General features: G+C 38.7%; 1 protein-coding gene across 3 annotated transcripts in view; it reads left to right on the top strand.

The window, feature by feature from the left end:
* The window catches only part of LOC149088330 (ATP-dependent translocase ABCB1-like), a 532,351-nt gene that overhangs the window by 217,520 nt on the left and 296,884 nt on the right, over nt 1–17,947 (top strand). For all 3 annotated transcript variants that reach the window (XM_089247148.1, XM_089247163.1, XM_089247155.1), the window contains exon 5: nt 5,738–5,916. In XM_089247148.1, the coding sequence (XP_089103274.1) occupies nt 5,738–5,916 (179 nt within the window). The remainder of the gene's footprint in view (nt 1–5,737; nt 5,917–17,947) is intronic.

Raw genomic sequence — 17,947 nt, 5'->3', positions numbered from 1 at the left:
GGCAGTTAAAGCTATCAGTGTCTCAGTGTTTTTCAGAACCAATCCAATTCCTAACTTTTCTTAATCACTCCCTCATCTTTGCGCCCTTTCATGTTCTTCATTTTTTGAAAAATGCCTCCATCCTATGGCATATATATTTTATTCAAGAATAAAAAAACACAGGTTTATATGGTCCTTAAAAGATCCTAACTTTTTATTTTCCCTCTGGAATGGCCCTTATAACTCTTTGCTTTTTACAGCTTCCCCTGAAAAAGTCCTTATTTTTTTCTCTGAAGAGATGATCCTTTTTATAATAGGCTTTCCTCACAGTGATTGCCTAAAAAAAATAAGAGGAAGCTCACCAGAGAGGTTCATAGGTGGAGATAGACTTGAAAGTCTGGGAGGGGGGGGGCGCAAGATGATGTCAGTTCATATATACACTCTATTAGATCAGTTGAATCCACTTTTGACATCTCCCCCCCCCCTATATCTCCACCCATGGAGAGGTTTCTAGAATAAATATCCCAAAATAAAGATCTTACCCCAAATATAAAGATGGAGAAAAGCGAAAAAATCCTCCTTTGTGTAATAAGAAACCTGAAAGCACACACAGGGAGGGGATTGGAACATAACATCTAATACAAATACAACGCCACAACAGGCAAAATGCCCAACGAGGTGGCTGATAAAAAGATGCCCATAAAAATATGGATGTCATATGTTTCAAAAATACAGCAACCCAATTAAAAATGCAATTAACACAAATTACAAACAATATATACACATGATAAAATATTATACAATGCCCATAAAGAATACTTATGGTTGTCTTATTCTAAGAATGGATAGCTTCTCGATTTACCCCAACATGTTTATCGTATTTCTTTTTAAACGTGTCAATTGTGTTACAATTTACTACCTCCGGGGGTAAGCTATTCCATTTATTAACAACCCTATTGGAGAAAAATTCCCTGCGACACCATAACCTTGCATTGTCCCTCACCAATCGATACTGGTGTCCCCTTGTAAAAGCAGTCGATTGGCGGTGTACTAAAAGTTCATGGTCCATCCTATCCATCCCATTGAAAATTTTGAACACTTCGATCATATCTCCTCGACACCTGCGTTCATCCAATGTAAACATATTCAAAAAATGAAGTCTTTCTTCATAACTCAAGCCCTGTGTGCCAATAAGGACACACGTAGCTCTTCTCTGCACCCCTTCAACCAAGTCTATGTCCCTCTGTAGGTATGGTCTCCAAAACCTTACAGCATACTCCAGTCCAGGACGAACTAAGCCTCGAAAAAGCGGAAGAATGACTTTAGGAGAACGCGAAGAGACCTTTTTGAAAATGAGACCAAGCATTCTATTCACTTTTTTGACAACCGCTGAACAATGTTCAGAAAACTTAAGTCGCTCGTCAATGAGAATTCCCAAATCGGTGACTCTAGTTGCATCCGGGATAGTGACACCATTCAACTCGTAAGAGAACCGTGGGTTGTTCGAACCAAAATGAGCGACCATGCACTTATCTAAGCTAAACGTCATGCTCCATTCATTTGCCCATGCTGCAATCTTGTTTAAGTTGGTCTGGAGCAACTCCCTATCGCTTTCATTTCCGATTACCCCCATTAGCTTCACATCATCTGCGAATTTGCTAGTAATTCCATCGATACCCTGATCGAGTTTGTCGATAAAAAGTGAAAAAAGTATGGGGCCAAGGACACTTCCCTGAGGAACTCCACTTGTGACGTCTGTCCAACCAGAGAATTCCCCGTTCACCATAACTCGTTGCGACCTATCTCTTAACCACGATTCTATCCAATTCAGCAAGTTGCCCCCTATTCCAATCTCGTGTAAACGCTTCAAGAGTTTGCCATGTTGGACCCGATCAAATGCCTTCTGGAAATCAAGGTAAACAACGTCGACATTTTTGCTCTTACCCAAAGCCTTAGTCACGTAATCATAGAAGCAAAGGAGGTTAGTTACACATGACTTCCCCTTCCTGAACCCATGCTGATTATCCGACAATACATTATTCTCGTCTATCCACTTCACAAACTGCCTTTTGATGATAATTTCCATTTCGAGAGGGAGCTCGTCAAACTCACTGGACGATAATTAGACACCACTTCTCTACTACCCTTCTTAAATATCGGAACAACGTTAGCCAGTTTCCAATCTCTCGTGACGATACCCTCAGCAACACTACTCCTGAATATCTGTGCGACTGGCCCCAACAACTCATTAGCACCTTCCCTGAGAACCCTGGGATAGATATCATCTGGTCCTGGTGCTTTGCTTGCACATACATTTCTTAGAAGATTTAGGACCTCCACGTCTTCTACTTGAATATCGTTGAGGGTTTTATTACCCCATGCAACACCCGTATATCGAATATCATTATCGCCATTAAAAACCGATGCGAAAAAGTCATTGAAAGCACTACACATGCTCTCTACCTTAGAGCCTCCTATCGAGAGGGGGCCAACTGTCCCCTTACATCCATTATTGACGTATCGAAAAAATGATTTTGGGTCAGAGCCAATGTTATCTGCCAACCTAGATTCAACTTCCTTTTTACTATCCCTTATCGCTTTCTTCAACAGTCTTCTTTTATCAGTAAACAATGATAGGTCACCACATCCACTTTTATACTCTCTGAATGCTCTTTTCTTTTCAAGATAAAGGTTCCGCACGCTATCCGTGAACCATAGAGGGTGTGATGTACAAACACGCTTTTTTCGAACAAAGGGTATGACGTCGTGCAAAACAGAGGACAGCTTCGTACTAAATTCTTCCCATTGACTTACCACCCCTACTGATTCCAACCGGTCTTTGAAAACTTCCGCTAACCTTCTCCTCAAAACATCAAAGTTAGTTCTCCGAAAACAAGGAACCAGTCTTTTGTTATCAACCTTACCCGAGGAAAAGTTACAGTGAAATCTGACGATACGATGATCACTGGAAGAAAACTCTTCCCCCACCGAAACATGTTCAACTAGATCCTCAGAACTAGTAAGAACTAAATCCAAAATAGCAGTACCCCTAGTGGCTTCTGATACATGCTGATACAAAAAATTTTCAAGCACCAACTTAAGAAAGTCTCTTTCATACTGATTTCCAGATGAAAGGTTCTCCCAATCAATACCCGGGTAATTGAAATCCCCTAGTATGAGAACCCTCTTTCGCTTACACATGTAGCAAATTTCATCATGCATTTTGGCAATGTAGTTTTGATCCCTATTCGGTGGATTGTAACAAACCCCAACAATAAGCTTATGACGTCTTTTGTTCTCAAGTTCAACCCGTATGGTTTCAATATCACTTCTCTGCACGTTACACTCTCTAGCCTTCAAACATGCTTTCACGTATATCAACACTCCACCCCCTTTCCTATCAGATCTATTTCTCAAAAAAGTATCGTATCGTGAGATGTGTAAGAAAGATTCATCCCCATCGTTTGCCCAAGATTCTGTAATGGCTATAAGATCCAAGTCCTCCACAACTATCATAGTTTCTAAAAAATCTTTCTTGTTACCCAAGCTCCTGGCATTTATTAACACACATTTTAATTTGCCCGGTGGTTCGTTGTCAATCGAGAAGCCATCCAAGTCAGAGGTGGGTAATTCCCCGTCAGTACTGTTGTGATTATCATTAACTAACCCGCATTCCCGACTACGTGGTCTGGAAGTAAAAAACCTAACCTAAGACTATCGTAAACCTCCCAGACCCCTCTCTTATTTAGATGGATCCCATCCGAACGAAGCCACCTATCGGTAAATGCGGGAAGCTCCAAGAACGTGACCCCAAGTGAGGAGCAAATGTCCTTCAGGCCTATATTGAATTGAAATATAGGTGCTTTGTGTGGAAGGATCATTAACAATCCAATCATTTCCTGGGGGGGGGGGGGTCCTCAGTGACCCACTGAAATAATTGAATCTCAATTGTTTTTTGTGTTGTTTAACATTGCATCCATCCTTGGTTAGGGACAAAGTTTTCTTGGCCCTCACAGAGGGGATGTTCGACAGGCCTCCAGGGTGTAAGCCCCCCCCCCCTCCACCATGGTTAAGTTGACAGGTTTCATTTCGGAGGAAAACGGGGAACGGATGAATCTCATGGTTTTTTGTTGTTTAACATAGCAAAATTTGCAACAGTGAAAGCCCGAGATTAATCCAGTCTGGGGGGCATACCTAAAATATGGATATTGGGTCCCTGCTTTTGGATATGGGGAACTGGATTTTATTTGTTTGTGAACTAAATGAAGTTTACTAATGAACTACTAAACTAATGAAGTTTTTTTCATGGCCCTCACGGGGGAAAGTGTGACAGGGCTGCAGCTTGGAGCCCCTCCCCCATGGAGAAATTGATGAGTTTAATTTCTTTAAGGGGGTTCTTGATGGATCTCAATGGGTTTTGGTGCTTTAGCTGTAAAAAGTTTGCTAATGTGGAAACCCTTCTAAATCCATGTACAGGACCCATCAAAAATAAAAATCTGCAATCTGCTTTGATTTTTTTGTTGCTTTAACATTGTAAAATTTGTCAGTAAGCTGGTGCTTTCACACTCCCCTTTTTATAGCATTCTGAAGTGGGATGAAATAAACAAGATATGATGTGAGGAAAAAAGAGGTTTTCCGCCGAAGACATCAGGCTGTAGTTATAATCATTTCCCTGATATTTAATTTTTAATAAAAAATGTTTGACTCATTCACAAATGCAGATGATGTGAAGCTATCATGTTTTGTAGAAGGAAAAACTGGATGATTTTTCTTAAAAATATATTTTGCGGTTTAAAAAAAAAACTACATATATGAAAGGATTTGAAAGAAAAATGCAGTTTATGAGCATATTTTCGTAAACATTTTACAGTGATTTAACTCTCATTTGGTTAACATCAACACAAGAGTGGTCGCAACTAAGACAATGAACTTCTGGTCCTTTCACGATAAAAATGGACTTCATTGCAAACTCAGTACATCTAAAATCTCACTTCTAACTTCTTTAAAACACTTCTATACTACTACCACAATTCGCTATCTCTTCTTTCTTACTCAATTACTCAATATCTAATTCTCATCATAATGCTCTGCTACTGTTCATATTTGTGTTCTCAACGAGTCGCTTGTTACTCGTGCATACAGTCACGATGTACCTCTTCCTTTCCAGCAGCCATTCATTAAATTCCTACACATCATACTTTTAATTCTGAAAGTTGAAATCTTTGAACCATTGAACTAGAGATTTAAAAAAAGGACATTTGAAAGAAAATCAATCCATGTGTAGGCCATTTTTTAATTTATAGTCTAGTGATGCAAATTTTTTTATGGAGGAGGGGGGCAGCGGACCATGACTCCTTGAAAACTCCTTACTTTTCATTTTGAAAATTTTGTATGAACCCTGATACAGAGTAAGTATTCTGTTACTGATTTTGCTTGTCTTTTTTTTTAAGTACAACAACATTTAAAGTGCTTTTTTTTAATTTTTTTCCAGATGATTCTCGAGTTTTTCTATAATCCAAGGTGGCCTCGGTCCCATCTACCCTGGATTATAGAGACTCTCTACTGTTTATAGTTTGGGAAGCATAAATAATTGAGTTTTATGTAGCAAGTTATTCAATTATTGACAATACTAATTCGTGCAATACATTTACATAGTATGAAGTAATTTTTGTATGAGATATATATAACAGTAAATTAAATTATTAAAATTCCTTTGAGTGTGTGATTCTGATTCTTTTTCCTTAAATTTATTTAAAAGTTCAGGTATGCAAGCAGGCTTGACAAATTCCTGATGATTTTAGCTATTCTCATAGCTATTGGTGTTGGTGCAGCTTTGCCATTAATTATCATCCTTTTTGGAAAGATTGTTGATAATTTTGTCAAGTTTGGCCAGCAGCAGGAAAATTTCACAATTTCACTGTCTGATAATAGCACCCGGTAAGAAATCATGTTCCATATACAGTTTTTCAATAACAGCTTTGTAAAAAAATGATTTTTTGAAACCTGGGGTTTTTTCCATGTATGAACTAAGAAGGATTTCTTGATCTCTATTGCTTTCAAATGTATGATGTATCGTCCCTGTCATGCCAGAAGTATAAATGTGCAAATTCTTTGGAAAACAAAGAATGTAGGAAATGACGTTTGAATGTTTACTCTACCCATGATACTCTATGGAAGTTATTTTCCTAAAATTTTTATATCATGTATAAAAAATTAGTTTTCTCCGAGAGTCATGAATGCACTATAGTTTGGATGTTTTTACTGACACGAAACACATTCTTTCTTTCTCTAAACTTTTCTGCAATTATATTTCTCTTTACTCCTTATTTAATACTTTCCCTACAGCAGTAAGAGACATCCCTGTTGATATGCTGCTACAATATTTTATATCTCTCATCATCTATTTACTCTTCGGCTGTAATACTTAATATATATATAAATTTATTTTTTATTTCCCATGATAAAATACTATAGTAATAATTTCTAATAGTTCATTAATTTAATGAATTATTAGAATTCATTAAACAAGGAATCTTGTTTCATGAATTTAATTATTTAATCTTGTTAATCAATTAGGAATCTTTAACAAGTCATGGTTTTTTCTTTATAATTATTTTTGCTACAAACCTAATCTATAAAAATATTTTATTTCATAAATCTTTGAATTTATACGAAATGTTTTCAATGGTTACTTGCATGTAATTATCATAGGGTAAGGTAATTAACCAGTCAGGTGACCAATTAATTTCTCCTTTTTCAACTTTTGAAGCTAATAAAATGAATTTTCCCGATTAAATTTTTTTATGAATATACATTTAAACTGACTTCATTTTTTTAAATCACCAACCAAAAAAAATTATGAGAATTTAAATAATTACTAATTAATTTTTGAAAACTGAAATAATTAGATTAAATATTAGCGTGATGGCGTATGCTGTCGTAACTACCTGACTGGTTAAGGTAGATGGATACTTTCGGAATAATATACAATAATTAAAACCTGAAAATGTTGACTGTGAAGAGGTCAAATAAAAATAGGGTCTTTAAACAGACTGTCGAGCAATCGAGAGTAAATTAAATTTCAAATAATTTGTCAAGTACCAACCAAATTTATTGTGGCACTAATCATAAACAATTGAATTAGTATTTAGTCACGCCAGAGCACTGGTTATAATTTTTTTCTACAATCCTATGAGGAGGGAACAACAATTAAAATGAATTTTTTTTTCAGTATACAATATGCAGTGGCGGCTCAAATGAGATGTGACTCACGCAGACCCATGGGGCCACAGAAGAGGCACCACATCAGGGTTAAGGAAAAAAATAATTAGAGAAAAGTTTGAAAATTTTTCCTAAGGTTGAAACGAAAAGAGGTTTGCCTGTTTTCACGGTCAGATGCACCAACTTCAGGACCGCAACTAACTCTTGGGCACCGAATACATCATTAATTTATCACCATAAAAATTTATACCGCAGTAAAATATTTAAATTCATACTTTGAACAGGGCCGTAACTGCAGGGGGGGGGGCAACTGCCCCGGGCGACAGTTTTAGGTGGGAACAAAGAATAACATTACCAAGTTATTGAATTTTAAAGTTGTGGGGGCGGCAAATATCCTAGTTACGGCCCTGCTTTGAATAGTGATAAAAAAGTTTAAATAATTGAAATACATATAAGAAAATCGTCTGGAAAAATTAATTTCCCATGCAATATAGAATTCTTTGCATTTTACATAACCTTTTCTCGTCAATCTTCATTGGAGTCAGCTTATGCACCGCTTATTTTTCAAATAATAGGAATAATAATGAAAATTAGAATACACAAACTCACCCTGATGTATTTTCATGGAAGAAAAACTTTTCTTACACAATCGAGCACACATTTTAGTCCGGTAATTAAGATAAATAACACTCTGCCGTTAAGTTTCAAAACAAGATCCTGTGAGAAACAATTTTTGTACGAAAAATCTACAAAGATATTGCTGATAACAGTTTCGTTTAACAACAAATTATATGAATCTTACCACTATCTAAAGAATTCGTGTGTACTTCATCTTCACTGTTTACACCAATGGTTCTCAAAGTGTGCGTCGCGGCTACTAGGGGCACAGCGCTGAGCTGTCGATATTGATGTGTGCCGTTTCGGTGCTTTGAAGCGATTTTTTGTTAGACTATTGTGGGGAGCTGCGAAAGGGGCAATGCCACTATATTGGCAATCATTCTGGCCAGCCGTAAACATAGGTAGTACTGTACATTTACTCGCTATCTAACATGTAAAAAAAAAAGACGACGACGACTAAGGAAATTAGTGCAAAGTTTCAGGAGGGGAAAAAAATAGTTTCCCGTTTCAGAAGAAAGGGATTTCTTTTATGAAAATTACGGCCCCCTAAATTTTGCGGCCAGGTGCGACCGCACCTTTCGCAACTGCCTAGGTCTGGTCTGCTTCAACAAAATGGAAAGTGAAAAGACAAAGAGATTAGTATCGGTTTGAGAAAGGGGGCCTTCCTTCTGTCACATGGAACCATTGTGATGATTCTAGATGCAAAGTGGATCGTTTCCTCATCCAAGATCATTGACCCTCCTGAAATCCTTCGGAAGAACCGAAATAAAAAATGTTCGAGCCCACGTGATTATGCGCAGGGCTACCTTTAACCCTAACTGATGGGGGGGGGGGCTAACAGGGCTCCTACCAAGAATGAAAATTTGCTTTGGCACTTCCCCCCCCCGAATTTCCCGCCACGAGCAGCCAATTCTACCTTGGAAATACTGTATACAGCGGCACCCTGTCTTGGCCGATCTTGTGGCACACCCCCTTTCAGGTAGAAACCGTGGCTGTACTCGGCACTGTTTGATTTCCAAACAAAAATATTGCTCCAAATGAAACCATGGCTCCAGAAACGTGTGCAAGAAGGAAGGACTTCGCGGCGCACCGATTGAGAACCGCTGGTCTAAGAAAAAAATTCACGCACAATTGCACCACTGTCAAGACCTTTTAAAAGGAAATTATCCCATATCTGCCGGCATAGGCGTACGCTGACTCTTCTCGAGGGAGGTTCACATTTTTTTTCCTTCAGCGGGGGGAGGGGGTTTACGTTTTTCTCCTGCTAAATAACACTATAATCTTGGTTCAGGGGAATGGGTTAGAACCCCCTCCCCCTGCTTACGCCAACGTCTGCCAGTATCAGTCATAAACAAGGAGACAAATTTTCCTTAAAAAATCTTTGCAGGCATTGATTTATTCGACTGAAACGTGTGTCTGCATCACCGTCATCAATGTAGAATTTCATTTATTGTAAAATAATTTTACCCTCTGAGGTAAAGGAAGGACGCCTGAGTGCAGGGCCGCAACTACATACTTTGTCACCCGGGGCAACCGGAATTTTGGCACCCCTTGCATGTAGAGGAAGCAGTTAAAGAATGAATTCGGCGCCCCTCCTAGTTCAGCGCCCGGTGCACCAGATCCAATATAGGGACAGGGTTCGTATCCTCCTTGAAAATCTTTGGGAAAAAGTTCATTTTCAAGTCTTTAAAAGTCCTTAAACATCATTGCTGTCCTGGAAATACATTATAATCATTTTGAAGTGTTTTTTTTTACGTGAATTTCTTCCATCAATTTTTGTCTTAACCCCCCCCCCCCCCCATCTAAACTACGTTCTGCTGAGATGAAAACGAGCGGAACAACAACTATGAGTTACGGCAGTGTTTCTCAAAGTGTGCGTCGTGACTCCTAGGGGCGTAGCTGTTTTGTCAGGGGCAAGGCCGTAAGTAGGATTTTTGCCACCCCCACCATTTTAAAATTCGGTAATGTTTAAATGGTGTTCTTTGTTTCCACCTGAAATTTACCGCCCCTAAATTTTCTGCCTGGGGCAGTTGCCCCCTCTAGTTCCGTCCCTGGTCTGAAGCGTTGCTACGAGCTGGAGATATCAATTTTTAACATTATGCTTATTTATTCTTTGAAGTGGTTCGCTTATAAGTAAAAATATCTACCAAATTATTCTGGGGAGCCACAGATGAACCATGAATTAGGCAAAACTGGGGGCAGGTGGTAACATAATACTGAAAACCACTGAGTTACGGGATGATGTTCAAAACAGAATATATGATCCCGCATACCTGAGGTATTTCTCAACTTTGAAAGGTGTTGCCTAAAATCTGACAGAAAAACACTGCACTTAAGATGTTATGTACCTATGTTGTCCATCATCTGACCCCTGACCTCTTTAACCTTTATAATGGCTATATCCATGCATGACATCCCTCTCTTAAGCTACATAGGTTACATAGTCATTCAAATATATTGGGCGTTTACAAATTCTCCCCACTCGAGTAATCTTTTGATTAACGTCGGTATGCAGTGTAGGAAGATCATTTTGGGTATGTTCATAGTTTCCAGAGCCAATGTTAAGGTCATCAAACTCCTGTGACGCATTGTATTTGAAAGTTTGGCACTGTGATGGTCGAATATGACTTCTGTTTCTTCGCAGAATTCTACCACAGGGTGTTTTCACTATGAGAACTATCAGATCTTGGAGATCCATGAGCTGAAACTATCTGTGCTGGTTGCCATTGTTTCTTATTGAAATTCCAAATTCTTACTCTTTCACCATTGTTTAGAATTCCTAAGGGGTGAGCATTTCTGTCATAATATAGTTTCTGCTTTCTTTGCTTTTCTTTCAAAAGGTGGGTCACATTCTTGTTAGAAAATTATGCTAACGTAAATACAATAATTCTTTTAGATCATATTTCGCAATTCTCTCTAGGAAAATGTTTAGTTTCATTCATTTTTAGTTTTTTCCAGCATGAAAATCTTAGCCCTATTCATCGATAAATTCAGATGAAGACAAAAATTATCTGCCCTTTTTACCAGAACAGTATACCAAACCATTCGGTAATGAAAATATCTGGCCATTCTATACTTCCAGCCTACTATTCACTGAAAATTATCAGTCCATGCTCGACTGAAAAATATCAGTCCATTCTATGCTGACAAACATCAGCCCTTGTTACCAGAAAAGTATACCAAACCATTCTATAGTAAAAATATCAGGCCATTCTATGGTAATTACAGCCCACTATTGACTGATAAATATCAGTCCATTCTCCAATGAAAATATCAAGCCATGCTCTGATTACAGCCAATGCTGCACTGTGAAATATCAGTCCATTCTGTACTAACAAACTAAGCTATTTTTTAATTTGATGTTCATGAAACACCAATCCTGGAAATGTCTCTCACAAACATGAGCATTGGCATGTAGTTTCTCAGCAGAAAGCCCTATGAGTTTCGGGTTGTTACAGGCAGCTACCCATTTTTGACACCTGCAAAGAAAAAAAAATTGTACATGAGAAATCTATTTTTCATTAAGGAAAGTAAAATAAAAAAAATAAATAAATAAAAATGAAAACTTTTGATTACAACAATAGGGTATGAAAAAAATCATGATTTTTTTCCAAACTATTATTTTGATTTGAATTAATTATTTTGTGAACTAAAAATCAACTGATTGTTTACCAAGAAAATCTTGATATTTATTGAGAACTTTTATTTCCTCATCTTATTTTTCAAATTTAACTAATTAGTTTTTCTTATATTATTCTCTATATATATTTAGCATATCTTCTATATTTCTTTTAATTGAGAAGTTTCTGACTATCACATTCCCATATCGTCTCCTAAAGCCAGAACCACGAATATCCAAAATTCACTCTCTTTTTGTTATCAGAAAGTTTGATACGTTATTTTGCTTTCTAATCACATTCACATTTCAGGCAAAACTGAAATGCATATGTGTATACTATCGAAACACGCCACAAAAAGCATTTTAGGAAAATAAATTCTGTGGAGTACCATGAGCAGAGTGAACATTAAAATGTCATTTCTTACGTTTTTTTCCCATGGACTTTCATGCTTTGACGACAAAATTTTCCATATATACCAGTAGGTTATTTTTACTTAAACTATTCAACTAAATTCCGTTGTTCAAATCACCGAAATTTTACGTCATAATTTTAACCAGTCCTCTGCAGAACAGTACGAGACTGTCATTCCTTGATAGTATTTTTATGTAAGCAACAATTTTTTTTGAAATTTTTTTCAGAGAAATGTAGCTTGGTTGACTAAGTATTATCGTCATAGCAATTTATAGTTAACATATTTTGTTAAAATAGTTTCATAAAAATAAATGTGAATTTTAAACAAATCTTAACTCACTTCACAAATATGAAAATTTTTTTAATAATCTGAATCAGTTGTTTTCCTCTTTGATCAGACGAAATGATTAGGAGTTAGGACACCACAGAATTTGAAATAGGGTCGACATGCCCTGGAAAAATGAAAGAAACATTATTATTGGACCTGGTTTTTCAGGTACAAAAATAGCTTCTAAAAAATTTATGTGGTCTACATATCTGTGTGATTCGGGCTTGACTGACAAACTATAACTATACTCACATGAATGAAATTACCATTTTTTGAAATTAAAAAATTTCAATGAGTACCATAGTATTTTTTAAAATTTGTGTACAAAAGAATTTCAATTTTTTATGCCTTTCCAAGCAAAACTTTTGGAAAATTTATCCTTTTTTTAGAAAAATTATCCTGTTCCAGATTAAAAATCTGGGACATTTTTTTCTCATGACCATGAACAGAATTATTTTCTTCCAGAAATGGGAAATATTTTTTTCTTACATTTGTTTGTCACTTTATACATGAGCTTTCCCAGTATCATTATCACCAATTATTTTATTTAAATTAACATTAACTAGAGAGTTTATTAATTGTAAATTTACATTAATTACAAGTAAAAACGTGCTGCCCTGACATGTCTACCCCCTCAACGTCCGTGAAAATGAATTGAAATATTACAATTGTATATATGTGAAAGTGCAGTGGAAAATCGATTACCTTCTATCATCAAAGCACATTATTATTACCCCTACCAATGTTAGGCTCTTTCCCCTTCAGTGAAATTTCGTGCATTTTTACGGTTCTAATGTGGTGAAATGAAAATTACTGATGAATGACTGACTATAGCCCTGATAAATCAATTCTTTTATCATGTCCTAGAAAATAATATAAAATATAAAATGAAGGAAATTTTTCACTTATCTGTTGCTGTCTTTCGGAAATTTATACATGTGAACACCAGTCTTCGAGTTCATTTTGCAACCATCAAATCTGCAATAAAACTTCGGATACGCGGACATATTCAATAAATATAGCTACAAGGTATGTAGAGAATTTTAGTTGGCCTTTAGAAGGATCTTTTTAAGAATTTTAAAGATTAAAATTCGCCAAAAAAATAAAGAGCAATAGCTAACCAAGCGTCTGTACGTGAGTAAAGTATACAAAATGGCGTGGAGGGGAAAAAAGACTATTCCTTCCCGACGCAAGCAGTAGGAGTTTGTCCTTCCTCAACAGAGAGGGCGCTGATGTCATGTTTGTATTCCGGTTTTTCCATAGGACTGTTTACGCTTACTCTTAATGCAGCTTTGGTCTGTGTTCTCTCTCTTGCAAAAAGGGCTGAGAGACTTACTTTTGGTTTATGTTCCTTTGTCCAGGCGAAAAACCTCTCTGATTGGTTGAATGAAATGTCTGATGACTGGGCTGCAAATAAGTTCAAGGATTAAAAAAAGAAAAAAATTAATGTGGGGCCATACTTGAGCATGACCCCCACATCCTGGAGCAGGGTCCTAGACCTTTTGCAGGCCCTCCAGACCAGACTTCCACAGGCCCCTTTAGGATTATGACACATGCCTTTCTACTGCAAGAGAACTTCCTAATTGTGAGGGACGTGGTAACCCAGGTCGATAAGATACTCACCTAAAGTACCAAAGGATGTTTAGAGGTGTCGCGAGTTCAATCCCCGGTTCGTCCTTGTCAGAAAACTTTCCTGACACAGGGTACAACAGAAATGGTGACTTGACCACAGAAAAAATTAACAGAAAAAAGGGGTTAGTGCACCAGCCTCTCAATGAGTATAAAAAACAAGCCTACCACTCCGGAATCGGCAATAAATTGTACATCCCGGTCTAATTAGCCCTTGTGTGCAGAAAATAACCATGGTGCAACAAAAAATGATCAAATGACCTAATTGTGAGCCACTTCTGATCCATGTTATGCATTGTTATGTCTTCATTGCTGAGGTTCATTGTAGCTGGTGGTTTCAAAGGATTGTCCAAGTGGATCAGTGGATCATCTCAAAATAGTTCTCAGCTTTGAAATTCAATTTGAAAAGATGAAATCTGTGTATTTTCCCCTTAGTCAGTGTTGATGCCCCTAGATGGCAGCCGTTGGCATACCGTTGGCGAGCGGCCTTTGCCTTGAATGGCTGCGCGCACCACGGAAGGATCATCTGGGTGACCAACTGAAAACAACGCGGCTTATGTACCGGTTTCCCTCTATTTCAATAAATTCATTGTTTATTGATTTCATCTTGAATTGTCCTTAGTTATCGATGGTTCGTTTATCAGAATATTCAGTGCTACTTACCTAAGACCCATCCTGAAAATCACGCCACAAGATCATGAACGTTTATGGTGCCAAAACTCGGGGAGAAAAACGCAGCCAGCGACAACGGTCTTCAGATGGAATTTTGGTAAAGAAACGAAGTTCGGTGAAAGACAAAGTCACGAGGCTTTGCAACATCATCAAGCCGAAGCTCAATAGCGATGATTTCCCACGGCATCAATTGGAAATCTATCAAGATCAAGCCAAAGAACTGTGGACAGAGCTCAACGCCATGCACGATGAAATCGTCATCTTGTCAACGGATGAACATCTGGTATCCCACGAAGCGGAATTCGGCGATTTGGCAAGTCGGATCGACGATCTTTGCTTCAGCATGGCCTAGGCATCGGGATCGACAAAACAATCAGGTACTGTAAATTCAGAAGCTCGTTTCGTGCGCTTACCGAAAATTGAACTGCCTTCATTCAGTGGCGAACTTAACGATTGGTTGCCATATGTTTACAACGACCATCGATCAAAATAAAAGTTAAGTGACATTCAAAAGTTACAATATTTGAAACTATGTGTCAAGGGAAATGCCTCTCAAGTAATTCACGCGATCCCGCTCGCAGGGAGCAATTACGGCAAAGCAGGCTTTTGTACGATCGGTTCAATAACGAAACTGGGATTGTTTAGGCAAGTCTGGACAAGCTGTTTTCGCAACCAAACATCGCACATGAGTCAGCAACATGCTTGTGTCGACTAGACACCGCAAATCAGTGTCTGGAAGCTCTGCAATCGCTCCAGCAACATTGGGACAGTATCCTGATCTACTTCCTCTCCAAGAAACTGGATCCGGAATCTTTGCGCCAATGGTCTCTTCATTCGCAGGGGAATAAGAAACGTGTAGTGATTGACAATGGAATAATCTATTTAATTTACTTTAATTAACAAAAACAAACTACGAAATCACTACAAACGCACAGCATGGACATAACACACGCCAGCAACAACGTGCCAAAAACCACAACAAAAAACAAGCGTCATATCAATGGCTTTGACTTCTCCCCAACACAACAAGGAAAAATATTACATCTGGACGGCTTTGACTTATCTAAAATATTTACAGGATTGTCCCTTCAGTAGCCCCCCGCCAGCGCAGCGAGATGATTGCTACACAAAGTTTATCAATTTTGATACTTCAAGTTAAATTTTACTTTGCACCCAGATCTAATCACCACTTGAGATTTCACATTGGAATCACTTGACAAGTCCTTGGCAGGAGTACAGTCAGCTTTTGGAGATGAGGTAGTTGTTCGAGATGAGGTAGCGGTTAGCAGATCAGTGTCTTTCACCACATATGCAGGCTTGAGACACGATCAATATTCACTGTCACCGTACGACCTCGTACAATAAATTTGAAAACTTTATCCCCACGAGAGACAACTTGATGTGGACCAGTGTATGGAGGCTGAAGGCTTTGACGAAGAGCATCAGTCCGCAAGAAGACATGTGAGCATGTCTTTAGGTCTTTGCTGACGAAGATTTTTGTTGATCCATGCGTCTGATTTGAAGTAGGACACAAGTTCTGCACAGTTTGTCGCAACCTACCAATGAAAGTCGCTGGATCTGGACTATCACTGAGAGGCGTCAAAAATTCTCCAGGCAGGCGAATCGGAACCCCATATAGCATTTCTGCTGCTGTAGCCTGGATATCTTCTTTCCAAGCAGCACGGCAGCCTAGCAGAATGGAAGAGAGAATTTTACTCCAGCTTGTTGTAGCATGGGCCATGATTGCAGATTTTAGTTGCCTGTGAAATCTTTCCACCTGCCCATTAGCAGCTGGGTGATAAGGAGATGTGCGATAACGGATAGTACCAAGCCAGGGGATCAGAGCAGAGAAGTGCGATGATTTGAACTGGACACCTTGGTCTGATGTCAACCGAAGAGGAGGGCCAAAACGAGCTACCCAGCTGGCGTAAAAAACTTCTGCCACTGTGTTGGCGGAACTGTCCACCAGAGGTACAGCTTCTGGCCATTTAGAAAAATGGTCGATCATAGTGAGACAGTACCGGAACCCTTCAGAGGGAGGAAGTGGTCCTACCAGGTCAATATGTACATGCTCAAACCTGGAACTACATGGCTGAAAAATGCCTGGCTTGCTCTTGGTGTGTCTGGAGACTTTTGACCTCTGGCAATTGATGCATTTGCGAGCTCAAGAAGAAATATCACTTCTTAACGAGGACCACACATACCATTGTTGTACCAGCTTGATTGAGGTTTTAACACCAGGATGAGAGAGACCGTGCAGCTTTTCAAATATCGGTCGATGAAAGTTGCGTGGGACAACTGGACGGATATGGCCGGTAGATGTGTCACAAAAAAGATCCAATGGAGGGTCGCCCACTGGGATGGCTTGAAATGTCAAAGAGGATGGATTGATGCCAGATATCAACTGCTTGATGCCGGATATCTTTTGCTAGCTGTTGTGCCATTTCCTTGAAGTCGAACATTGATGGTGTATTAATTGATGATATGTGCACTCTTGATAGTGCATCAGCCACTACATTGTCTGTGCCCTTGAGATATCTGATGTCCGTAGTAAATTGGCTAATGTAGTCCAAGTGTCTCAGTTGGCGTGGAGAGCACTTGTCCTCTTTTTGTGTAAATGCATAGGAAAGCGGCCGGTGATCAGAAAAAAGCACGAAATAGCGACCTTCCACCATATGGCGGAAATATTTGATTGCCATGTACGCTGCCAACAGCTCTCTATCATATGCACTGTACTTTCGCTGGGCCGGAGATAACGTCTTGGAGTAAAATGCCAATGGTTGCCAACCTTTTCCTACCTGTTGCTGAAGCGCAGCTCCCACAGCGGTGTCAGATGCATCAACCACAATAGCTAAGGCAGCTGTAGGTGACTGATGGTATAATGTGGTTGCTTCAGCTAGGTCATCCTTACACTTTTGGAATGCTTTGGTGGACTCGTCTGACCACTCGTACAATAACGTAACACTGACATACGGAGCTGCATCAGCACCTTACTTAGCTACCAAGTGCCTGCAACAGTTGGCCGAGGATGAAAAAGATGAGTTTTCCAGAGCTTCTGCCGTAGTCAAGCAGGATTTTTATGTAGACGATTTGCTCGCTGGAGCAGATTCAGTCGAGGAAGCTATTCATATTCAACAGGAAATCATTAAACTTCTTCAAAACGGTGGATTCGTCATAAAAAAGTGGGCATCAAATGAAGAAGACGTTCTTGTATCTCTACCGAATGACTTTCGTGCAACAAGTACTACGTTCAAAATAAAGACTGACATCGGAACTTTGGGCATTTTATGGAAGCCAAAGGATTATGTATTTGCTTTCAATTCAAAATCACCACCAGTGAATATGCAACAGTGGACCAAATGCTCTGTTCTATCACACATTTCCAAGGTGTTTGACCCACTTGGATGATTGGCTCCTGTTCTAATCAATGTCAAGATTCTAATACAAGAAATGTGGAAAGCTGAACTGT

This window comes from Pholcus phalangioides, unplaced genomic scaffold (assembly GCF_987345545.1).
Source record: "Pholcus phalangioides strain wild (caught in Gottingen) unplaced genomic scaffold, Ppha-v1.0 ptg000003l_1, whole genome shotgun sequence".
Lineage (NCBI taxonomy): Eukaryota > Metazoa > Arthropoda > Arachnida > Araneae > Pholcidae > Pholcus > Pholcus phalangioides.
Note: the sequence above shows the minus strand (reverse complement) of the source record. Positions and strands in the feature narration are given on the sequence as shown.